Source organism: Ranitomeya variabilis, chromosome 8, assembly GCF_051348905.1.
Source record: "Ranitomeya variabilis isolate aRanVar5 chromosome 8, aRanVar5.hap1, whole genome shotgun sequence".
NCBI lineage: Eukaryota > Metazoa > Chordata > Amphibia > Anura > Dendrobatidae > Ranitomeya > Ranitomeya variabilis.
In genome coordinates this window covers 184,924,320-184,950,973 of record NC_135239.1, presented here as the reverse complement: position 1 = coordinate 184,950,973, position 26,654 = coordinate 184,924,320, and the positions used below count along the sequence as shown (strand labels likewise).

Below are 26,654 nucleotides of genomic sequence, written 5' to 3'. Positions count from 1 at the left end.
CAGTGTTACCACCTTTCTATATGTCACATACTGGTGATAAACACAGAAATACACGAGATAGAGGATGACGATGTTCAATAATTAATTATTTTATTTTTTTCTCCTAGCAGTATGTTTTGAGTTGTGGGAGGAAACCGGAGTACCCGGAGAAAACCCACACAGACACGGGGAGAACATACAAACTCTGTGCAGATGGTGTCCCAGATTTACACCCAGGAGCACCGCGCTGCTCGCCAACAGTGCTAATCACTGCGCCACCGTGCCGTCCTGTAGTCTGATGGTCCTACATCTCCAAGCAGCATGCCAGCCAGGTGAGTTATGGGGCAGCAATAGAGAATGCAGGACACTATGGTCTCTGATATGTAGATGGAAGAACTCGGGGGTGGTATAACAACAGGCCCCGCCTGTTTCTTCAGACCACACCCAGGTCCGCGCCTCCCTGACCTAGTAGTCAGGTTTTAGGGGGACTATGCTATATTGTAATTGCCGTAATTTATGCGGCTCTTAATGTTCTTCCACATGTTTCTGATATAGGAGAAGCCACGGAACAGCCACTTGTCCTCTGGGGTTCCAGGTGGTTTCTGAGCTTCAGTGCCAGTAATGTTCTTCCACCTGTTGCTGATAGAGGAGAAGCCACAGATCAGCCGCTGGTCCTCCGGGGTTATAGGTGGTTTCTGAGCTTCAGTGCCAGTAATGTTCTTCCACCTGTTGCTGATATAGGAGAAGCCACAGAACAGCCGCTGGTCCTCCAGGGTTATAGGTGGTTTCTGAGCTTCAATGCCAGACATCACTTGGTCCAATTCCATTTGTTTGCTGGTTTTCAAAACTGGGATCTATAGAAGAAAGACAAATCAGTCTGGTTACTTCATTAGGTATTTAATTATATCCGTCCCCTCCTGAGGGCACCTGTACAGATTGTGGATGAGCCGTGTTAACCGCTATTCGCCATGATGCATCGTTACCTGCAGCTTGAGAACAAGTCAACTACTGGTGCTGCCTGGCAATCTGCGGTATCCACATCTGCTACAGCTGCACCATAAAGCCGTGTTCACACGTTGCAACCACATTGGGTTCTTTTGCCGCAGTATCAACAAAAATTCATACTTCTGTTGTGGTTTCTACTTCCAAAAATGGCAAGAGAAATATTGCTCTTTCGCAAAAAAAATCCACAGTGTGAACGCAGCCTAACAGATCCAAGTTATTCACTAAGTGGCCTTCTGAAGAACTGGGGACGATAATTACACTTTTGAGAAATATGTAAAAGCCTGTCCATCCTGCCCCATACTGTAATTCCACCCATTTACCAGCAGGGGAGGATAAACACATTCTGGCCTACACTATGTAGATTGTTACTCATTATTTGAGGATTTCTTACACATATTATCACATTACACAGACGAGGAGGTGACATTATAATAAAATAACGCTGTGCACTTACAGGGTTCATTGTAAATGGTGGACGTGACCTTCTCATCTCTAATTCCTTCCAGTTTATGGGCGAGAAGAATGGATGTCCTTTTAAATTGCTGCAAACATACTGCCTCTTCTTTGGTAATTTACACAACAGCTGCAAATAAATAAGAAACATTTTTATATCACAAGTAATAATAGAAATAATCTCAGAAAAAAGAGCAGTTACAGAATTGATTTCTAATTTTCTTATAGAAAGATGAATTTATTAAAACATCCATTGCTAGGAACAAATGCGATAGGACAGGATAAGATAGGAAAGTACAGGACAGGATGGTACAGGATAGTACAGGACAGGATAGGACAGGATAGGACAGGATAGGATAGGACAGGATAGTACAGGACAGGACAGGATAGGACAGGATAGGACAGGATAGGACAGGACAGGATAGGACAGGATAGTACAGGACAGGATAGGACAGGATAGTACAGGATAGGATAGGACAGGATAGTACAGGATAGGACAGGATAGGATAGGACAGGATAGTACAGGACAGGATAGGACAGGACAGGATAGGACAGGATAGTACAGGATAGGCCATCAGTAGTCGATCAGTCAGGGACCGATGATACCCAATAATCCTGATGATTAGCTGTGTGGAGAGGTTTTGGTGAGCGCCGCAGCCTCTTTATTGTATAAACTGGCCTGTAGATGAGAACGCTGTACATATAGGAGAGGCTGTCCCGGGGCTCCAGCATTGTCCCAATTCCTTCTATTGGATAAAGCTGAAATACCCAACACAGTGGTGATGAAATGTACGGTGTATTATCAAAACTCATGACTGGTCTATCCTTCCTATGTCTCCAGGTATATTTGTCTATTTACTCACTCTCTCTATGACATCCCTGAGCTGAGAATTCATGGTGTTCGGATAGCAAGGTTTATCACAGGTCACTGAAAAGGCAAGCCTTCGAGCACAGTGACCATAGTTAAATGGGAAAAATCCTGTGGCCATTTGGTAGACTATGACCCCAAAAGCGAACAGGTCGACAGAGTAATTAAAGGGCTGTTGCCAGATCATCTGTGGAAACATAAGATTAGAAGAGTAAGTTAGTACATTGTCCATCCTGGGAGAGAGAAAACAACCGTGGTCCATGTTTACTGGTAGTGTTTTTCCACACCTAAGCCCCCATACATAATACATGTCAGCCAAAAGATCATTTGGATGATAGCTACCTCTCCCATGAACAGGAACTCACAGTTCGGCCAAGAACTTCTATGTTCTCTATTAGAGAAACTCTGCCAGACTCCAAAAAATAAGGGATTGATCATTGGAAATCCAATGTGCTAGATCCTTCTCCTCCTGGATATAGAGTCTAGAGGCCCCAGTACACATTAGACTGTTGGCTGATCCCTCTGATATTGGCCGGTTCGGCTGACTTTAGTCTAATATGTATGGGGGCCCTTACACAGTCTATCTATTAGTTAGCGTTAGTAAATGTGGACCGCTGTGGTGATAGATCTGTGATTCCACAAGCTCCACATTAAGTGAGAATTGCAGGTGGATAATAAAGTATGAGATATTAGTAGTCACATAGTCACCTCAGGAGCCATATAGCCAGCAGTGCCGCAAAATTCACTGATCTTCTGAGAGCCAAATACATTCATAGCAGCAAGGCCGAAATCAGCAATCTTAGCGTGTCCATCGCCGTCCAGAAGAATGTTGTCTGGTTTTAAATCCCTTAAAAAAGAAAGAAAAATAGTTCTGTGAATCAGACATAGATGAGCTGTAGTGCTGGGGTTACTGTGGGGGCTTCACAGGACCACTCACTAAACACTGGGGGCAGACTCACTAATCCTATCTTGTGTAGAAATATAATACCAGGCTGTCTGAAAATGCGCCAAATTCATCACAGTGACTGTTTGACAAATTAGGAGCATCTTCAGAGACTTTTGTCTGATGTTACACCACTATTGTTTTCATTACTTACAGCCAATAATTTTCACAAAAATCTGGTTACAGTTTAGTTGCACGTTGTGACATTGTAAGCCACATGGATTCCTATGAAACTATTCCCATTTCCATAAAAGCCTTGACCCCTCTTCGAGTGAGCCCAAAAAAGGGTCTAAAACACTTCATAAATGTGGTACACGTCATGTTCACCAGATTTTTGGCACAAATAACACCACAATTCTGGCACATTTATCTATTTCCCATAGTAAATCTTTCCCTACGTATAAAAAAAGAAATGGCTTATTACCGGTGAATAATCCCCCGACTGTGGAGAAACTCTATTCCACTCAAGATTTCTGCTGCAAGGAACCTAATAAGGAAGAAAAAATATCCTATCAGCATTAATTGTTCTACTGAACCACTAATAACTATGAGGGGAGACAGCGGCCACAGGAATCACAGAGCGGCTGTTCTCTTACCTGGTCGTGCAGACATCCAGGGGGCCTCTGGAATTGATAAATGCAGTCAACGTTCCACCACTCAGATATTCCATGGCATAAAATGCATAGTCCTGTGCGAGAGGAGGGAAGATGATTGTAAATAATGCAGATTTTATCCATCCTGATAACATTTACTATGGTTCTGGGACCTCTACTGTGTGTTCAGAAGACATGTCTCCTTGTCTGCACACACTGGAGAGGTGTCAAAATCCTCTAATGATAGCCACCAGTAATGGCGCCCAGGGCATACAGGCACACAGAGCATGCAGCAGGGCTACTCATTTGAACAGGCAAAGATTGAATTTACAATCTAATGGAAGCAACTGGACATGATGGGGAGAAAGGAATTTTTAGAAGGTGAGGAGTCTCTTACCGCTGTCTGGAAGGTCCCATAGGCATGTGTGAAGAATCTGCTGCCTTCAGTGATTTTCAGGACCTCTCTCTCTAAGCGGAGGGTGTGTTTAGCGTACTCCAACAATTTCCTCTTCTTGACCATCTTGACTGCCAGCTGAAGTCCACTGGGTTGATGTGTTGCCAGCATCACCCTGCCAAAACTGCCTTGTCCAAGCTTCCTGGTAAAGATGAAACTCTCCAGGGAAAGACAGGCAGTCACTTGCTCTGAAGGGCTGGTGGTCTGAGCACCGATTACACCTAGAAGGGAAAACAGATATAAGAACCAACAATTAATCTTACAGTCACACTCACATATAATGCTACAATTAATTGGCAATTTTCAATCTATCATGAACTTTGAACCCTGATGAACCTGGCTACCACCATGTTCTGGCTGGAGAGCCCCAAGTATAGAAGGTGGAGAGCTCTGATGTAAATGGTAATATGTACAGGATACGATTATGTCATTAGGTTCCATTTTGTAAAATTAGTGAACACTGTATATAAAACATGGATGTGGCCTGTGACTAAATGACTATAAACTTTACCTTCCGGAGCTTGATCGATGGATTTGTCAGTCTCTCGTCTTCTCTTGATGGTGGTCTCAGTGTCAGATGTCCTCTTTCTCTTAAGTTGTTCTCTACAACTTTGATTTTCAACTCTCTCATGATGTAGGTGAGAGCTCCTGGTTTTAGCTGATCCGCTAAACCTTATTTCAGAGGTAACATCCTTTCCACTCTCAGATTCCACCATTCTTCCTCTCTTATTTAGGGTTGCATCTCCTTTCTCTGGAGAAGTGTTCCCTCTTTTTTTCCCCTTTTTAAGGGTCTTCATCTCTGGTGGATGTTGTACAGGGATCATCTGTTTTTTTAACAGGTACGTCCTGTACAATGTCCTGAGAAGTTTCTCCTGTGAGAAAAACTCGCTTCGGTGCATCTCTTTTTAGCACTCTTCTTACTCTTTTCACCACACTTCCTTTTCCGTTCTATGATAAATTAATATCAATAATAACAAATTTGTTAAGTGCGCAAAAGTCGTCTTCACTCTCCAACAGTTGAAGGTAAAGTAAGAAAAGTGACTTCGGAATCCTTAACCTAACAGTCACCTAGTATTGTGACATCATCGCCATTGTGACATCATCAGCCAGAGTGTAAGCGTTGATGTCATCAGCTGCTGCAGGACTAAGTTTGACATAATCAGATGACCTTGTTTAAGAAAAGTTTCGTTTTTCATAGTAACAGAGTTAGCATTTTTTAAGATCCTACTCAAGGACCCTAAATGTTTTGCATCTAACTATTCAAAAATCTGTAAACACCTAGAAAATTCCCAATAACTGATGCAGCAACAAATAGATTAATAACCAAATAAATAAATAAATAAATGTAAATTTTTTCAATGTACAAAATTGCTGGACATGATCTCATTAAAATAATATATGAAGAAAAACATGTTAAAATAACAATCGGAGACTCAGGTCTCCAGAGTACCAAAAATATTAGACAGGTGTTTTTTATGTTATGGCTGATGGGTTCAAATCTGCAGTGATGCACATGAATGAAAATAGGAACAAATCCTTATATTTCACATTGTGCCCCCGCCGCCTCCGTCCCACAGCCCTGTGTTGTATAGAGGCCACAGTGACATTTCTTCTACATACAACAGTATATAAAATCTCCACATTCTCCAGTGGTTTTTATACTCAGTGGTGTTTGTCCGCAGTGATATTATACCCTGCAGGAGCCATAGGATGACGTAGTTGCATGACTTTATCTCTGTATGGATAGTTAACAAAAACTGACATTTCGGATACACGCCAATGTATATGATTCCAAGGCCAGAACCTAATACTAAACAATTAGAGCAGCTCTCACATAATATGATCCTACAAAAAAGAAAAATGGAGCAGAAATGCCCTTAATAAATAAGGTGAGATGAGACATAAAAATATAAAAAAAACTGTACAAATCTTTATTAGGTCACTCACATACATAGTACGGGTATACACAACCCACAAAACAATACAGGAAAAGTTAGAAATAGGGGGAAGATCCAGGCAACACAAGTACTCAAAACCTCTCATAGTAAACATGTAAAGGCACAAAATCCAAGATACATCAGTGTATCTGTATCACAGTGACATACTGTAAGTATTACACAAAGGAAAAAGCAATTCCATATGGAGAAATGATTTGTAAAAAGTAGCCAGTGTGCATCTGCCTTTCCTTAATAAAGTGCCATTGATACTGCAATGCAGGGATTATGCTTACCCATATGGGAAAGAGGGGATATGAGAGACCGCGTGCACCTTAACCCTGATGCACGTTTCGCGTGACAGGCTACTGTCTGGGCTTCATATTTATACTACCTATTGAACCTGTTCTACGCCCGGGTGGCTAGCATTAATATTGGTATATGGTCTCCATCCTGGTATGTGCTGCTTCCATCCAGCGCCCTAATCTTGTCATGTGCTGCTCCCATCCTGCACCCCCATTCTGTAATGTGTTTCCCCCATCCTGTGCCCCCATTCTGTCATGTGCTGCACCCATTCTGCGCCCCATTCTGTCATGTGCTGCTCTCACCCTTCATCCTGCGCCCCCATTCTGTCATGTGCTGCACCCATTCTGAGCCTTCATTCTGTCATTTGCTGCTCCCATCCTGCGCCCCCATTCTGTCTTGTGCAGTAAAAAGTCACTGGCTTGCTGCGCTGACGTATTTTCTATATACAGTACAGACCAAAAGTTTGGACACACCTTCTTATTTAAAGATTTTTCTGTATTTTCATAACTATGAAAATTGTAAATTCACACTGAAGGCATCAAAACTATGAATTAACACATGTGGAATTATATACTTAACAAAAACGTGTGGAACAACTGAAAATATGTCTTATATTCTAGGTTCTTCAAAGTAGCCACCTTTTGCTTTGATGACTGCTTTGCACAGTCTTGGCACTACCTCTTGAAGCTCATCAAGAGAATGCCAAGAGTGTGCAAAGCAATGAAACGGTGATAAAAATTAGCAAAACCCAAAAATTTCTGAAGGCTCTTTACGGACGTGGGTTGAATCCAATCATGAATGGCCTGAACCTTAACCAGGTCCATCTCAATAAATGAAGGAGAAAAAATAAAACCCAAAAAATAAACCTTCTGCACCCCAAAGAGACACTTAGACCCCTTCATAAACAAAGCATTGTCACGAAGGATCTGAAATACCATCCGGACCTGTTTCTAATGAGACTCCCAATCATCGGAAAAAATTAAAATGTCATCCAAATATACAATCATGAATTTATCAAGATAGGTCCGGAAGATATCGTGCATGAAGGAGTGAAAAACAGATGGAGCATTAGAGAGCCCGAATGGCATCACAAGGTATTCAAAATGACCTTCGGGCATATTAAACGCAGTTTTCCATTCATCACCCTGCTTAATACGAACAAGATTATATGCCCCCCGAAGGTCAATCTTCGTAAACCAACTAGCCCCCTTAATCGTAGCAAACGAATCGGAAAGCAGAGGCAAAGGGTATTGAAACTTGACCGTGATCTTATTCAAGAGTCGATAATCAATACAGGGTCTCAGGGAACCATCCTTCTTAGCAACAACAAAAAAATCGCGCTCCCAACGGTGAAGAAGATGGCCGAATATGCCCTTTCTACAAAGACTCCTTAACATAACTCCGCATGGCGGTATGTTCAGGCACAGATAGATTGAAAAGTCGACCCTTAGGAAACTTACAGCCTGGAATCAAGTCAATCGCACAATCGCAGTCCCAATGCGGTGGAAGGGCACTGGACTTGGTCTCATCGAATACATCCTAAAAATCAGACAGAAACTCAGGAACTTCAGAAGAGGAAGAAGAGGAGATTGACATTAACGGAACGTCATTATGAACCCCCTGACAACCCCAACTAATCACAGACATAGACTTCCAATCCAACACAGGATTATGTACCTGCAACCACAGAAAACCCAGCACGATAGCATCATGCAAATTATGCAACACCAGAAATTGACACTCTTCCTGATGGGCTGGCGCCATGCGCATGGTCACCTGTGTCCAAAACTGAGGCTTATTTTTAGCCAAGTGTGTAGCATCAATGCCCCTTAAAGGAATAGGGTTCTGCAAAGACTACAAAGAAAAACCGCAACGCCTGGCAAACTCAAAGTCCATTAAGTTCAGAGCGGCGCCTGAATCCACAAACGCCATGACAGAAACTGACGACAATGAGCAGATCAAGGACACCGATAAAAGAAATTTAGGTTGTACAGTACTGATGGTAAATGAACTAGCGATCCTCTTTGTACGTTTAGAACAGAGCGAAATGACATGAGAAGCATCACCACAATAAAAACACAACCTATTTTGACGTCTGAATCCTTGCTGTTCCGTTTTAGACAGAATCCTATCACACTGCATTGGCTCAGGCATCTGCTCTGAGGACAACGCCACAGCGCGCACAGATCTGCGCTCCCGCAAGCGCCGATCAATCTGAATGGCCAGAGACATAGAATCACTCAGATCGACAGGCGTGGGGAACCCCACCATAACATCTTTAACGGATTCAGAAAGACCCTTTCTGAAAATTGCCGCCAAAGCATAATCATTCCATTTAGTCAACACAGACCATTTTCTAAATTTCTGACAGTACAATTCTGCCGCTTCCTGACCCTGAGACAGGGCCAACAAGGTCTTCTCTGCTTGATCCACAGAATTTGGTTCATCATATAATAATCCTAGAGCCTGAAAAAAGGCGACAAAATTAAGCAAGGCCGGATTCCCAGATTCCAGGGAAAATGCCCAATCCTGAGGATTGCCACGCAGCAGGGAGATGACAATTTTAACCTGCTGAATGGAATCACCAGAGGATCGAGGTTTTAGAGCAAAAAAACAGTTAACAGTTGTTTTTAAAACTCAAAAATTTGGACCTGTCAACAAAAAACAAATCAGGAGTAGGAATCTTAGGTTCTAAAACCGGAGTCTGAACAATATAATCTGAAATACCCTGTACCCTAGCAGCAAGCTGGTCTACACGAGAAGCTAATCCCTGAACATCCATGCTAGCAAAAAACTCCTCGGCCACGCAGAGGTAAAGAGGGAAGGAAAGACAAAGCAGACTACTGAAAAAAAATGGCTCAAAACCTTCCTTCCCTTCTTCTGAGATGCATTTAACTCATTCTTGGCCAGTTGTACTGTTATGATCCGGTGACCTTGGAGCAGCATGAAACGTTCTCTGGAGAAGGTGGGACCTGTACTGACCGCAAACCCTGAACTTAACACCGCAACCAGAAGTAGCCATAGGATGCACCTTACAATCCTAGACACCTCGACACAGCCGGAGGACTAAATACCCCTATAGATAGAAAAGGGAATACTATCTTGCCTCAGAGAAAATCCCCAAAGGATAGACAGCCCCCCACAAATATTGACTGTGAGAGGAGAGGAAAAACACATGCAGACTGAAAACAGGATTTAGCAAAGGAGGCCACTCTAGCTAAATAGAAAAAGATAGGACAGAATACTATGCGGTCAGTATTAAAACACTAGAAAATATCCACAGCAGAAAATACAAAAACTCCACATCTAACTAAAGATATGGAGGGTAAATCTGCATCTCCAGAGAATCCAACTTGGCTGAATAAATCCTTACACAGACTAAGCTGGACAAGAAAAAACATTGAAAAGTACTGAACTGTAAGGCCCACAGCATGTGGGCTGCAGAAACAAAAACCAGAACTTATCTTTGCTGATTTGGGCAGCAGAGCAGGAGAAACCAGACAGAGATGTGAATCCTCCAAGAACAATGGACAACTGGCAAGGACTAATGGATCCTGTAAACCTAAATACCCAGCAAGAAAGCAATAAGCAGGGACACCTGAGCAGAATTACAATCCAGGGACAACTGCATTACCAGCAGCAACCACCGGAGGGAACCCAAGAGCAGAATTCACAACAGGCTGGGCATTGATTTATCTTTTTCCTCTGCATTTCATCCTCAGACAAATGGCCAAACTGAGTGAACTAATCAGACCTTGGAGACTTATTTGAGATGCTTTGTGTCTGCTGATCAGGATGATTGGGTGGCCTTTTTGCCATTGGCCGAGTTTGCCCTTAATAATCGGGCTAGTTCGGCTACTTTGGTTTCGCCTTTTTTTGTAATTTTGGTTTTCATCCTCGTTTTTCTTCTGGGCAGATTGAGCCTTCTGACTGTCCTGGTGTGGATTCTGTGGTTGACAGGTTGCAGCAGATTTGGACTCATGTGGTAGACAATTTGGTGTTGTCTCAGGTGAAGGCTCAACCTTTTGCTAACCGTCGTCGGGGTGTTGGTTCCCGGCTTCGAGTTTGGGGATCTGGTCTGGTTGTCTTCCCGTCATGTTCCTATGAAGGTTTCTTCTCCTAAGTTTAAGCCTCGCTTTATTGGTCCTTATAGGATTTCTGAGATTATTAATCCGGTGTCTTTTCGATTGGCGCTTCCGGCCTCTTTTGCTATCCATAATGTCTTCCATAGATCTTTATTGCGGAAATATGTGGTACCCGTTGTTCCCTCTGTTGATCCTCCGGCCCCTGTGTTGGTTGATGGGGAGTTGGAGTATGTGGTTGAGAAGATTTTGGATTCCCGTTTTTCGAGGCGGAGGCTTCAGTATCTTGTCAAATGGAAGGGTTATGGCCAGGAGGATAATTCTTGGGTTTTTGCCTCCAATGTCCATGCTGCTGATTTGGTTCATGCTTTTCATCTGGCTCGTCCTGATCGGCCTGGGGGCTCTGGTGAGGGTTCGGTGACCCCTCCTCAAGGGGGGGTACTGTTGTGAATTCTGCTTTTGGGCTCCCTCCGGTGGTTGTAGGTGGTAATGCAGTTGTCTCTGGGTTGCAGCCCTGGTCAGGTGTATCGGCTGATTGTAGTTCTGACTGGGGTATTTAGGTGTGCAGGATTCATTAGTCCTTGCCAGTTGTCCATTGTTTTTGGAGGTTTTGTCCTTGCCTGGTTCCTTCTGCCTTGCTGCCAATCTGCAAAGATAAGTGTCTGGTTTTTGTGGCACACATGCTGTGTGCCTAATAATTTAGTGCTATTCAGTGTTTTTTTTGTCCAGCTTAGATTGTATCAGTATTTTCTCAGTCTTGTTGGATTCTCAGGAGTTGCAGATATACATTCCATGTCTTTAGTTAGATTGTGGAATTTTTTGTATTTTCTGCTGTGGATATTTTTAGAGTTTTAATACTGACCACTTAGTATTCTGTCCTATCTTTCCCCGTTTAGCTAGAGTGGCCTCTTTTGCTGAAATCTGTTTTCTGCCTGTGTGTGTTTTTCCTCTCCTATTCACAGTCAATATTTGTGGGGGGCTGCCTATCCTTTGGGGTTCTGCTCTGAGGCAAGTTAGTATCCCTATTTCCATCTGTAGGGGTATTTAGTCCTCCGGCTGTGTCGAGGTGTCTAGGGTTTGATAGGCACACCCCACGGCTACTTCTAGTTGCGATGTTAGTTCAGGGTTTGTGGTCAGTACAGATTCCACTGCTACTGAGAAAGTCTCCAAAGTCACCAGATCATAACATGGGAGCCACACATACCAGGACAGTTAAGGGGGGAGCCACACATACCAGGGCAGCTACGGGTGGGAGCCACACATACCAGGACAGCTACGGGTGGGAACCACGCATACCAGGACAGTGATGCGGGAATCATGCATACCAGAACAGGATGGGGGGAGCCACGCATACCAGGACAGGGATGAGGGGACAATGCATATCCGCTTATACTCGAGTCAATAAGCTTACCCGGTTTTCCATGGGAAAATTAGGTGCCTCGGCTTATACTCAGGTCGGCTTATACTTGAGTATATACGGTAGTCATATTTGCAGAGCCTGTGTCGTTCAAGAGCAGCAAAACATCCCCATAGTTGTCTATATTGCTAATTATACCCTCTAATGTATTCATCTAGGGAGGTCGTGAGTAGTTTGATACCACTATTTTTTATGCAGTTTTATGCAATACGAGTTTGAAAAATTGCAATTTGCATTTTTTTCACTGTTACGTTTATAAATTTTTGTACATTCTGAGGAACACACCTCAAATTTTATTGCACTAGTTTTTGTAGTAATTGTCGGTGTACACGTGGTAGTCTTGGTGAAGAAATGGTGTCATTAGTTCCCAGATAATTTTACCTGGGATGCTAATTGTCTGGGGGCAGTTTGGTAGGTTAATTTGGCCGTCCCTAGCTTTGTAAATTAGAAAGGTACACGTGTGATCTGATGTGCTCTCACATTTTGCATAATTTTTCAATGTATTTGGAGCACTTGGAGGGAACAAATTGGCGGAATGACAGACGGCCCTTGAAATTAATGAGGGACTCGTTGACTGCAACATTTTGCTTTGGGATATAGGAATTTAGAAATGATTCTTTTAGGAGGGAAATTAGGGGTCTCAATTTGTTAAGGTGATTGTAGGTGGGGCCATTTCTCGGTGGTCTTAGGAATTATCACTATAATGAGGAATCTCGTTAGTGCTTCATACATGGCATACATGGATAAGTGTTCTCCAGGGTCTCAGGTACCCCCGGTACTCTGAAACCCCTGAGATTTTCTGACAATGGGGTTGCTATTGACTTATTTCTGAGGGCCGTTAAAAAGCAGTGCGGCGGAATAAGGTCCCTTAACCACTGTTAAAAGGCATATCGGTCGTCGTTAAGTGTTTTTTAATTATTTTATTAGTTATTATGCTTTGCTTAAACAGCGCTATCTTATTTCGCAGCGCTTTACAAACATTATCATCATTGTCCCCATTGGGGCTCACAATCTAAATTCCCTATCAGTATGTCTTTGTAGTGTGGGAGGAAACCGGAGAACCACTGAGACACCGTGCTGCCTACATGTTTATAACATATTGGACTTAGTTGACACTATTTTGATAAAAAAGGGAGTCATTTATCATCACTAAAAACCCACCAAAGATTTCCTCTTATTTAGACATATATGTGTCTAGCAAAGTATTCTGATTGGTGATTAAGTGCTTAATATATTGTAGATGGCTGAGATTAGACCCTTAGTCAAGGATCCCGCTCTTTATATTCTCTCAAAGCTAGTTGGAATAGAAACTTGGATATCTTAAAATAAAGAGGAAACAAAATGATGAATTTGAAAGTGTTACGGCTGCGACTGCAAACATGGCCGAGCCGATGCCTCCAAGTCCCTAAGCCATGACGACGTGGGCGAGCGTCCCAAGTGGGAACGCAATGTGGACCCACTGGACCACATACAGTATGCTGCACCAACCCAGACTAGGGAAGGGCAGCGAGCAGGGTCTGTGGCAGCTGAGCAGATGGCAATGTGCAGAACTAGATTACACCGCACAACTTCAGGTATGAAGAAACAAGCTTTACTTAAATGAAAACACAGTACATAAAGAAAATATAATGATGTCGGGATCCCGATTCCACACATCTCAGTAGGGTACACGTCTCAGGATAACAGACGAAGGCAGGAGGACATCACGGGTTGATGCAGTCCTGGGTTATTTGGCACAAACATACTGGGACGTCCTCACTCTCAGACCTCAGGCGCAGCACAGGGTCAGCAAGAGAACATCAGACACCGACCTCAGATGGACTTCAGACGATGGCAGGGGTCATCACGGGTTGATGCAGTCCATGGTCATCTGGCACAGGCTTACTAGGACGGCTTCTCTTTCAGGCCTCAGGTGTAGCACAGGCTCAGCAGGAGAACATCAGACACCGACCTTGGACAGACGTCAGATGATGGCAGGGGTCATGTCAGGACTCTGAACATTTTTTATTACCTTTTGTGCATTACTGCCCTTTTCCAAGATGGCATCTTTGGTCTTATGTGCACTGTGTCTTCCTGCTATAAATCTCCACCCCAGCCTTCAGTCTGTGCTACAGTATTCTGCCTTGCATCCAGCTCCTGACCTCTGGTGACTCCCTGGCTATATACCTGCTCCTGTGAACCTGTGTCCTGCTACTCTATTCTGAGTTCCTGCTGCATACACCAGTTTCCAGTAATCCTCCTTCATCTGCTGCTCGTGTTTACTTCCATCTGCATTTGCTGGACATGTAAGCTGTTGCTGCTCTGCAGAAACCTGAGACTGTTACCCAGGCCTCCCTGGTTGTGCTAAGATATTATTTGAACTGCCTTTTAAGCATATCTATCTGAGTTTGGACTAAGGCAAGGATTTATTCGTGTCAATTATCCTCAAGAATAACTGTGCTTCATAGACTTTCTGCGTGTTTGCATTTTCCTCTGAAGTTCCCTATAGACTGCTAAGCTGCATTTAATATTTACACCGAGTGTTGTGGACTTGAGTTTCTCTCTGCACCTGTTTGAATCACCGTGTGATAATATAGACTTTACCACTTATAAAACTGTGTCCTGTAGTTGTCTTGTTCCACGCAAAGAGTCTCCTGAGTTATCCCCTATAATTATTACAGGTCATCATGGGTTGATGCAGTCCAGGGTCATCTGGCAGGGGCTTACTAGCACGGCCTCTCTCTCAGGCCTTGGGCGTAGCACAGGCTCAGCAGGAGAACATCAGACATCAATCCAGCATAGACGTAATCGCAGGGTGGATCCCGGGGAATCGGTGGAACATTGGATCCCAGGCAGGACATCGGACACAGCCTGGACATCAGGACACAGACTAAACATCAGGACATCAAAACACGGACTGGACATCAGGACACGAGCTGGACATCAGGACATTGGACACAGGAAGGACATCAGGACATCTGGACACAGACAGGACATCAGGAATACCGGATAGACATCTGGGACAATGGCGTGGCAGCCCAGGTCATCGGCTGGGACACTGGCGTGGCAGTCCAGGGCATCAGTTACATCAGAACATTGGACACAAGAAGGACATCAGGACACAGGCAGGGCATCAGGACATCAGGAATACTGGATAGACATCTGGGACACTGGTGTGGCAGCCCAGGCCATCGGCTGGGACACTGGCGTGGCAGCCCAGGGCATCAGTTACATCAGGACATTGGACACAGGAAGGACATCAGGACACAGGCAGGGCATCAGGACATCAGGAATACCGGATAGACATCTGGGACACTGGCGTGGCAGCCCCGGTCATCGGCTGGGACACAAATGGCACAGGACCAGGCAGCGGTGGTCATCAGGTTCCTAGCTACAGCCATCAGGCTCCAGGCATCGGACCTAGGAAGGAACTCAAGTGTGATGGTGCAAGCAACGCCGGACTGCACCTGGGCCGGACGGGGTTAGCACCGCATAGCAGGCTGAGCACAGCATAGTAAGAGCTCAGCAAGAACACCAGACTCCATCTTTAAAAGATGAGCCCAGGAAGTTCAGACACTGGGTACGGGGTGTCAGACACAAAAGGACTTCAGGAACATAACACAGAGGACACAGTTTAGACAGGGTCAGGTACTGGATTTGCAGCCTCCAGGATAGGCGGATTTGGGTACTCTGCTCACAGAACAGGCGGAAAAAACAAAACACAAACGGACTGGCTATGCAGCCTCCAGGATAGGCGGATCTGGGTACTCTGCCCCCAGAACAGGCGGAAAAACAACATACTAACGGATCTGGGTACTCTACCCCCAGGACAGGTGGAAGACAGGTATCAGCTCTCCCAGAACAGACTGCAGACAGAACGGGAGCTGGATACCTAACACACAAGGCAAGACTCAGAAACACAATGCAATGCTCTTGCAATGCCCAACAGGAAAAAGGGAGTTTATATAGGAGCTGCCCCTCAGCAATAGGCTGAGGGAGCAACACAGGTGCACACTCAAACCCTAATAAAAGCAGGGTAGGTGTGGCCGCGCGCACCCTAAGCACAAACCGAAACCATTACAGCACAGACAGCACAGGAACTGTGGCTTAGGGCACCTGGCAGGAACGGCTAGCCTGAACAAATGTGGAAAGTCATGCACCAGCTGCAGAGGACCTTGCAAGCCACGGATAGCTTCCACAGCGGCAGCCAGTGACCACACATGCGAGTGGTCATGCAGCAGGGCGAAGACATAACAACACATGCACAGCTACGCAGCAGCACAGGGAACTGAGCCGCATCCATACAGGTAGCAGACTACAGTATCCCTGCAAGTTAGGGGGAGAGGAGCAAGGGTTAAAGCAGAGACATGCAGAGTATCGCTGAAGAAACAAGGTATAAACCCACCGGCGTTACAGAAAGTAGTGATGTCTGCTTCATTTTGGAAGGAAAAATTTGGATTGAATGTCCTCAAAGGAGTGGAGGGATTTAGTGCTACTGTATCGTCAATTATGCCCATAAAAATGTGCAGGCCTGCTCGAGACCATGGTTTAGGTAAAATGGATTTAAGGGAACTGTGGATGAAACATACATTAAGTCAATGTTAAGTGCAAACAGGTTAGCTTAAATCTTTGGAAACAGATGCTGCAAATGTCCTTAGAGTTATAGGACCCAACAACATGGATGAGGGTGGAACATATGCATCATTCCAAAGTAAGAAAGTAAAAATATTTAAAAATATTTTATGAAGTGACAAAAGTTTTTGCTCCACTTCCAAATTTTACAAAAATGTTGACTTTTTTTAAGGATCTATACATTCTTCTCCAAGATAGTGGGGGAAACATGCAGCCAACACTTTCATATGGCTGATAGGGAGCAGGGACCCATTTACTCATAAGGTGTTCATGTTGCGGATCGCTCTCCTTGACATGATGACGTCAGTGACGGCCTTCTTAAACTGCCTCATTGCCGAATTGGTTGAATTGCAAAGAGTGGAAACGTGTGGACTTTAGCCATGATGATCATGAAAGCCATATAGAGCAAAACCTTTATAAAGCCAGGCAGGAGTTCGGTGTATAACATGAACAACACTTCATTGTCCCAGGGATTCTCATGCTGAAGGTCCACGAAGTGCAGGACATACTTTATGAAGACTTTGAGAATCATCGTCATCAGTATGGCATACATTACTGCGCTCGGCCAGCTCCAAGTGACAGTCCTATTTGACATTTAATGGTATTTAATGCCAGAAAACTGGAATAAGCACCATCGCGAATTGAGGCACTAAGCCCCTATTTATTAGGCTGCTAAAGAGAATGTCCCTAATTCATTGAGATGCGCACGTCACTTAATGAATTATATGTATCTTACAAATGCCATGTACCGCCAGCATAAATGTTACACTTCGACTGGAGTGCATTTCTGGCATAAGCTTGGGTTTGATTGAGTCACAGTTAACAGAGGGGTACCACATGGGTCAGTATTGGGCTTTCTTCTTTTTATTTTTAAATATTTTTATTAGAATTTTAAATTTATGTAAGGGAAAAGGGGAGAATGAAGAGAAGGGAAGGAACATTTGAGGAACATTAAAGTTAGAAAGCTCTTTACAATAACTTCGAACAATATCATTAAAAGATAATCATACAGAACGACTATCATAAAATATACATAAATATAGAAAACTTATGTTTAAATGTGATAGATGAGCTCATACTAAAATGTTTTGTATTTAACACAAAAAAGGGAGTTCTATACAAATGTATATAAAATAAAACACATAACATGTTATAGTACACAGATAGAAGGAAATACCCTAGTACAAAGACATCCTGAGTCACAGGCAAAAAAGAAAAAGTAAAAACCCACCAGGGTATTCTCATAAATAAGCACCAGTATCAGCACAAAAAAGCATGGTATAGCTATCTCATATAGTGCCAAAGTCCATGTGGACATGTATCTACCATACTAAAATCAATTGCTGTGCCTACTTGATGCGAGATTGCTTACCCATAGTGGAGTGATTATCTGCCTGGGGCTCCGAACACCCCCTGAGGTGCTTAGCTCCCTCAAGCCAATGTCGCCACTCCTCAAACACCCACTTCATAGCCAACAACTCCCGATTGCCGACATCATAATTGCGTTCAGCAGGCGAAAATTTACGGGAAAAGAATGCACACGGTTTCATCAAGGAACCAACAGGATCCCTCTGGGACAAAACGGCCCCTGCCCCAATCTCAGAAGCGTCAATCTCAACCTGAAACGGAAGAGAAACATCCGGTTGGCGTAACACCGGAGCAGAAGTAAATCGACGTTTAAGCTCCTGAAAGGCAGAAACAGCCGCAGAGGACCAATTTGCCACATCAGCGCCTTTCTTCGTCAAATCAGTCAAGGGTTTAACCACGCTGGAAAAGTTAGCAATGAAACGGCGATAAAAATTTGCAAAACCTAAAAATTTCTGAAGTCTCTTTACGGACGTGGGTTGAATCCAATCATGAATGGCCTGAACCTTAACCGGATCCATCTCAATAGATGAAGGAGAAAAAATAAAACCCAAAAAAGAAACCTTCTGCACCCCAAAGAGACACTTAGACCCCTTCACAAACAAAGCATTGTCATGAAGGATCTGAAATACCATCCAGACCTGTTCCACATGAGACTCCCAATCATCAGAAAAAATCAAAATATTGTCCAAATATACAATCAAGAATTTATCAATATAAGTCCGGAAGATATCATGCATGAAAGATTGAAAAACAGATGGAGCATTAGTGAGCCCGAACGGCATCACAAGGTATTCAAAATGGCCTTCGGGCGTATTGAACACAGTTTTCCATTCATCACCCTGCTTAATACGAACAAGATTATACGCCCCCCGAAGGTCAATCTTCGTAAACCAACTAGCCCCCTTAATCCTAGCAAACAAATTGGAAAGCAAAGGTAAAGGGTATTGAAACTTGACCGTGATCTTATTCAAGAGGCGATAATCAATACAGGGTCTCAAGGAGCCATCCTTCTTAGCAAAAAAAAAAATCCCGCTCCCATCGGTGAAGAAGATGGCCGAATATGCCCTTTCTCCAAAGACTCCTTAACATAAATCCGCATAGCGGTATGTTCAGGCACAGACAGGTTGAAGAGTCGGCCCTTAGGAAACTTACAGCCTGGAATCAAATCAATCGCACAATCACAGTCCCTGTGCGGTCGAAGAGAACTGGACTTGGTCTCATCGAATACATCCTGAAAATCAGACAAAAACTCTGGAATTTCGGAAGAGGAAGAAGAGGAGATGGACATTAAAGGAACATCATTATGAACCCCCTGACAACCCCAACTAGTCACAGACATAGACTTCCAATCCAACACAGGATTATGTACCTCCAACCAGGGAAAACCCAGCACGATAGCATCATGTAAATTATGCAACACCAGAAATCGACAATCTTCCTGATGGGCTGGTGCCATGCGCATGGTCACCTGTGTCCAAAACTGGGGCTTATTTTTAGCCAAAGGTGTAGCATCAATGCCCCTTAAAGGAATAAGGTTCTGCAAAGGCTGCAAGGGAAAACCACAATGCCTGGCAAACTCAAAGTCCATTAAGTTCAAAGCGGCGCCTGAATCCACAAACGCCATGACAGAAAATGATGACAATGAGCAGATCAAGGACACAGATAACAGAAATTTATGTAGCGCCCCCACTGCCGCAGGGCCGAGGGGTACCCGGTACCGGGCCTCTGAGTCTCTGCTCTGGGGTTGTCACGGTGGCTAGACCCGGTCCGTGACCCTGCTGAGGGGCATCCAGTGAAAGGTGGTGGTAAATGGTGGTGTTGCGGTGCAGTGTAGGTTGTAGTAAATAACGAGGACACCAGGTTGCAGTCTCTTTACCTCTTTACTGAAGATCTCTGGGTCCTCAGTCCAGAATCCGGATAACCAGGCTGCGCAAGTCCGGCCGGTCCAATGGCACCTCCAGAGTTCTCTTAGCAGGTGGAAATCTGTGCCTTCCTTCTAGCGCTAGGTGTTGCGGTCCTTCCCTGCTGTGCTTACGGAAAGTCCCCACAACTGTTGTGTCTTTCTTAAGTTCCCTCACAACTCGATTAGATGATGTTCTGCTAATCCTCCGTCCCTCCCTGATGTTACGGTTAGGACGGCACCCGTATGACGGGTAGGCTCGGAGCTCTTCCGGGACCCTAGAGTCGCCCCTCTCCACAAGTTGCCCCCCAAGACTGCATAGGTGATTTAGGTGAGACAGCCCGCCTTAGACTGACTGTCCTGCCGTTGGTTTAGAGTATTGCCTGAAGCTGAATATTGTAATACTCCCTCGGCGTTCCGGCCGCCGGTTGTGCGCCTCAGTAGGATGTTGCCTCGGTCTCACAGCACGACTCCTACCGGTATTCTCCTTCTTGCTTTGATCTCGTTTCTCACTCAGCACAATCTATCTCGCTTCCAATCCCTCCTTGGGCACCGCCGCTATGCTGAGCAGGCACGGTCCCGTTACGTTCGCTCAAGTTGCCAGGCCTCTGTCAGGATCCCACCCCTGACAGGGACCCTACCGAATCTTCTCCCACAACACCCTCTGCCACAAGGTGTTGCCTGGTTCCTACCCAGTCAGCTTTCTCTCTAACTTCCTGCCTGACCCCCAGTTTTACCAGTATGTGAGGAGTGGCCTAATGAATAGAACCCTTAGCTCCCCCTGGAGGCCCGGCTGTGAAATGTATTGGTGTCTGTGATACCTGGTCAGATGAACTCCTTCAGTGCCATCAGACGTACCATAGCTCCCCTTAGTGGCGGAGCCACAGTACTGCAACGACCAGGACTCTGGGGCACTGCACTCCCCCCCGGTTAAATCCAGTACTCGTGGACTGGGAAGAAAACAACAATACAGGTTAGCAAAAAGACATACAATTTTGAAAATGCAATAACAATAAGTAAGCTTGAACAGAGTTTCCCTTTATGGGAGGTAAGGACACTTGAACGTTACAAACATGGTTAAACATTATAAATTACAGGCTATAAATAACTCCTGTTACCCAACCGGGTATTCTACTCAGTGCAAACTTTCGAATAATAAGTTAACATTGCCTTTAAGGACGTACACTTCCTATCCACTAAAGACTTTACTTATAAAACATTATGATATTAATTAACTCTTTCTCTTTCATTCTCCTTCATTAAATCTGCAGGACCGCCTGTCCTAACTGCTCCAGGCCTACTGCCTCTCCTTTCTTTACAGGACCGCCCCTTTCAGCCCGGGCCTACTGCCTTTTCAACTACTATACACAGTATAGAACATAACATTTACTTTCGGTTTGAAATCACTGAGCCATCCTTACATGGCTCCTAAGAGGACTCACTGACTAACCCCGTACGGGTTCACTCTCTGTCCTCATTTTTCTATCAACATTATCAATCATCTCTTACAATCAACTGGTTGGATACACATAACTTTTTCATGTAAGCATCATCATCACTTTCTTTTGGTCAAGACATTATTGCTATCTATCGGTCTTAAAGCAATACCATTCTTTAAGTGCAACAAGTGAACATCCCCTTTAAGAGGGGACCAAGTTTTTATGAGGTAGCACATCTTCTCAAGCTACCAGTCCATACTCAACAAAGGCTCCGGTGCGGTATCTTCACAAAGAGTCCTCCTTTAAGTAAAACCAGTAGGGAGCACCTTTAAGAAGGTGCAAACTATTTACAAGCAGTTTGTATCATGCACTGTTCATGATTGCGGCAGTTCTTGATAACAAAGAAGAAAATAGAAAATAACCAAAAAGCAATAGGGATCCCGGGTCAACAAAGGGATCCCTTTAAGAGTTAACCCTAGACGGGTTTAGCAGCAAAATCAGGAAACGAACAGTTAACTATTTACATTCTCGTGGTATCGAGGTTTATCCTCATAGTAAGTTGCAAGACATCAGCCGAAAGTGGACACCTTCTGACTGTGCAGGCTTCGATCCTTGGTCGACGGCTGATGCCGCACCAGTGTCACTGGTGGATTTCCCGGGTGCAGTCAGACCACCTGATGTCTGAATCTGAAGGCGGACTCTAGCCGCCAGCTCAGTTGCTGCAATGAGACGTACGGCGGCAATAGTGGTAAGATCTGTCACGTCTGGTTCCATCATGGTTGAAGTAACAGATGACGCTTCCCCAAGCTCACAGCGGCGAACGTTCCGAGCGTACCATCTGTATGCATTCCGAAGTCGGGTGTAGGTCACCTGATCCCCCTTTTGCAATGGATCACCATCTCGGCTGCAGCAGGGAGTCTTCACGTTGCAACTAGTAACGAAGACGTCCGTTGGTAGCCCCGGTTCCTGTATGGAGCCCCATCCCCTCTTCGGGTGGAAGGCCAACACAGTTCCCCGCTTTACCACGTCCTTCTTACCACACACAAGAGGTGGTGGTTGTACTCTCAGTGGGTCAGTCAGTTCTGCCTCTTTTTGTCTTTTCCAATGTAGGATCAGGCATTGTTTGTATTGTTCCCAGGTAAGCACAGCAAGGGTGAACCCTTCCTCCCGAGCTCCATCTGGCCCGACCCGGGGGGTGTCCCACTGGAGAATCACCCCGTCTGGGCCCACGTCTATGGGTTCTCCCATCCTGGTCGGCAGCGGTGGTACCAGCTTCCCCATTGCGTCGGGGGGTAACACCACTAGCTCTGCCGAGAGGAGGCGGCTTTTACTGGGGTGAGGGCCGGTCGCGGGAGCGGGATTGAGCGGGGGAACAGGGGCGTCTTCCATACCTGCGCCTGATGTGATTCCACCGATGTCGATCCGGTCCGTTGACGAGGACACTGGAATCGGCTGCAGTCCGGACCGCGGCTCTTCCTCTGCGGCCTCCGGATGCGACTCCGCTCCCCGTGGCTCCTCCTCGGCTGGCTCCGATGTCGGGATAGGTGGGTTCAGCTCCCCTGTCGCCGGCTCCAAGGAGTTCAGATTCTCCCGCTGCGGTGGTTGAGGGTAAGCCGGGATTGCTCCTTCCTCTTTCAGACACTTGCTGTTCATCATCGCTGTCTGATAGTCGGTGGCAATGCATGCACCTGGCTCCGCCATTTCTCCGGGGTTGAGCTTCTCCGTCACCCGATTCCCGCCGTTGCAAATCAAGGGGTGGTCCTCTGCTTTGAGGCAGGTCTTCGCTTTGCAGCAAGAGGCGCAGGGGGCGGTCGCCGCTTCTGGCGCCACTTTGGTAGTCTCCTCCCATGGCACGCCCTCCTTCTTCTTTGGTGTAGCAATGGCGGCGGTTTTTGGTGGGAACTTCTGGCGGCAAGCAGTAGTACACAGTCTCTCAATAAAGCACAGTCCAAGCACAGTAAATCACAGTTCTAAGGCACACATGACCTGATTCTTCAGGCTTAAGTAGATCCTGTTCGTGACGCTAAAATTGTAGCGCCCCCACTGCCGCAGGGCCGAGGGGTACCCGGTACCGGGCCTCTGAGTCTCTGCTCTGGGGTTGTCACGGTGGCTAGACCCGGTCCGTGACCCTGCTGAGGGGCGTCCAGTGAAAGGTGGTGGTAAATGGTGGTGTTGCGGTGCAGTGTAGGTTGTAGTAAATAACGAGGACACCAGGTTGCAGTCTCTTTACCTCTTTACTGAAGATCTCTGGGTCCTCAGTCCGGAATCCGGATAACCAGGCTGCGCAAGTCCGGCCGGTCCAATGGCACCTCCAGAGTTCTCTTAGCAGGTGGAAATCTGTGCCTTCCTTCTAGCGCTAGGTGTTGCGGTCCTTCCCTGCTGTGCTTACGGAAAGTCCCCACAACTGTTGTGTCTGTTTCTTAAGTTCCCTCACAACTCGATTAGATGATGTTCTGCTAATCCTCCATCCCTCCCTGATGTTACGGTTAGGACGGCACCCGTATGACGGGTAGGCTCAGAGCTCTTCCGGGACCCTAGAGTCGCCCCTCTCCACAAGTTGCCCCCCAAGACTGCATAGGTGATTTAGGTGAGACAGCCCGCCTTAGACTGACTGTCCTGCCGTTGGTTTAGAGTATTGCCTGAAGCTGAATATTGTAATACTCCCTCGGCGTTCTGGCCGCCGGTTGTGCGCCTCAGTAGGATGTTGCCTCGGTCTCACAGCACGACTCCTACCGGTATTCTCCTTCTTGCTTTGATCTCGTTTCTCACTCAGCACAATCTATCTCGCTTCCAATCCCTCCTTGGGCACTGCCGCTATGCTGAGCAGGCACGGTCCCGTTACGTTCGCTCAAGTTGCCAGGCCTCTGTCAGGATCCCACCCCTGACAGGGACCCTACCGAATCTTCTCCCACAACACCCTCTGCCACAAGGTGTTGCCTGGTTCCAACCCAGTCAGCTTTCTCTCTAACTTCCTGCCTGGCCCCCAGTTTTACCAGTATGTGAGGAGTGGCCTAATGAATAGAACCCTTAGCTCCCCCTGGAGGCCCGGCTGTGAAATGTATTGGTGTCTGTGATACCTGGTCAGATGAACTCCTTCAGTGCCATCAGACGTACCATAGCTCCCCTTAGTGGCGGAGCCACAGTACTGCAACGACCAGGACTCTGGGGCGCTGCATTTAGATTGTACAGTACTGATGGTAAATGAACTAGCGATCCTCTTTGTCCGCTTAGGGCAGACTGAAATGACATGAGAAGCGTCGCCACAATAATAACACAACCTATTCTGACGTCTGAATCCTTGTCGTTCTGTTCTAGACAGAATCCTATCACACTGCATTGGCTCAGGACTCTGCTCTGAGGACAACGCCACAGCGCGCACAGTTCTGCGCTCCCGCAAGCGCCGATCAATCGGAATGGCCAGAGACATAGAATCACTCAGACCGACAGACCCACCATAACATCTTTAACAGATTCAGAAAGACCCTTTCTGAAAATTGCCGCCAAAGCATCATCATTCCATTTAGTCAACACAGACCATTTTCTAAATTTCTGACAATACAATTCTGCCGCCTATGGACCCTGAGACAGGGCCAACAAGGTCTTCTCCGCTTGATCCACAGAATTAGGTTCATCATATAATAGTCCTAAAGCCTGAAAAAAGGAATCTACATTAAGCAAAGCCGGATTCCCAGATTCCAGGGAAAATGCCCAATCCTGTGGATCACCACGCAGCAGGGAAATGACGATTTTAACCTGCTGAATGGAATCACCAGAGGATCGAGGTCTCAAAGCAAAAAACAGTTTACAGTTGTTTTTAAAACTCAAAAATTTGGACCTGTCACCAAAAAACAAATTAGGAGTAGGAATCTTCGGCTCTAAAACAGGTGTCTGAACAATATAATCAGAAATTCCCTGTACCCTAGCAGCAAGCTGGTCTACACGAGAAGCTAATTCCTGAACATCCATGCTAGCACAAGACTCCTCAGCCACCCAGAGAAAAAGAGGGAAGAAAAGGCAAAGCAAACTGCAGAAAAAAATAACTCAACACCTTTCTTCCCTTCTTCTGAGATGCATTTAACTCATTGCAGGCCAGTTGTACTGTTATGATCCGGTGACTTTGGAGCCGCATGAACTTTCTCTGGAGTAGGTGGAAACTGTACTGACCGCAAAACCTGAACTAACACCGCAACTAGAAGTAGCCGTGGGGTGTGCCTAACAAACCCTAGACACCTCGACAGAGCCGGAGGACTAAATACCCCTATAGATGGAAATAGGAATACTACCTTGCCTCAGAGCAGAACCCCAAAGGATAGGCAGCCCCCCACGAATATTGACTGTGAGTAGGAGAGGAAAGACACACTCAGGCAGAAAACAGGATTCAGCAAAAGAGGTCACTCTAGCTAAATAGGGAAAGAGAGGACAGAATACTAAGCAGTCAGTATTAAAACCCTTCCAAAAATATCCACAGCAGATAATACAAAAAGTTCCACAATCTAACTAAAGACATGGAATGTATATCTGCAACTCCTGAGAATCCAACAAGACTGAGAAAATATTGACACAATCTAAGCTGGACAAAAAAAACAATGAATAGTACTGAATTATTAAGCACACAGCATGTGTGCCACAGAAACAAAACCAGACACTTATCTTTGCTGATTTGGCAGTAAGGCAAAAGGAACCAAACAAGGACCACAAAACCTCCCAACAACCATGGACAACTGGCAAGGACTAATGAATCCTGCACGTCTAAATACCCCAGTCAGAACGGCAATCAGCAGATACACCTGACCAGGACTGCAACCCAGGGACAACTGCATTACCACCTACAACCACCGGAGGGAGCCCAAAAGCAGAATTCACAACAAGTTGGTTCCAAGCATCCCATTTTCTAGAGTATTTAAAGAGGCCATTGTTAATTATGGCAAAATGTCTTTCTAAAGAACTGTGAAGTTGCAGCCTTTCCAGGATCTCTGAAAAACTAGGAACATCAGGTTTTTCCAATATAATGCCAGTAAGTTCTTCACTACTAGGAAAATGTGGATCATGATGTATCATGATGTATCGGTAAGATGAATCAATCTCGTCAATTGATAGAATTGCGGTATGTGGGGAAATCTGGAAGTGTCTATTAAGTAATAAATCTATATGTAGGGATACTTGGTTCCATAAAGGTTTAATTTTAGGACAGCTCCAAAACTTGTGCAACAAGTTGCCTGAAAAGCCGCAATTTCTCCAGCATAATGGAGAATTGTTATTGGGGTCCATATAGGCGAGTCGGCATGGGGTATATTACCACCTT

General features: G+C 45.3%; 1 protein-coding gene across 1 annotated transcript; it reads right to left on the bottom strand.

The window, feature by feature from the left end:
• Window positions 1–65: 65 nt before the first annotated feature.
• LOC143788846 (protein kinase C delta type-like) lies at window positions 66–5,302 on the bottom strand. Its single transcript, XM_077278758.1, has 8 exons — window positions 4,807–5,302; window positions 4,239–4,516; window positions 3,845–3,936; window positions 3,673–3,735; window positions 3,014–3,152; window positions 2,301–2,492; window positions 1,439–1,567; window positions 66–833 (listed from the first exon to the last, which is right to left on the bottom strand). Exons 1-8 carry the CDS (start codon window positions 5,192–5,194, stop codon window positions 468–470), a joined length of 1,647 nt encoding a protein of 548 aa, XP_077134873.1. The 5' UTR covers window positions 5,195–5,302; the 3' UTR covers window positions 66–467.
• Between the last annotated feature and the right edge of the window lie 21,352 nt (window positions 5,303–26,654).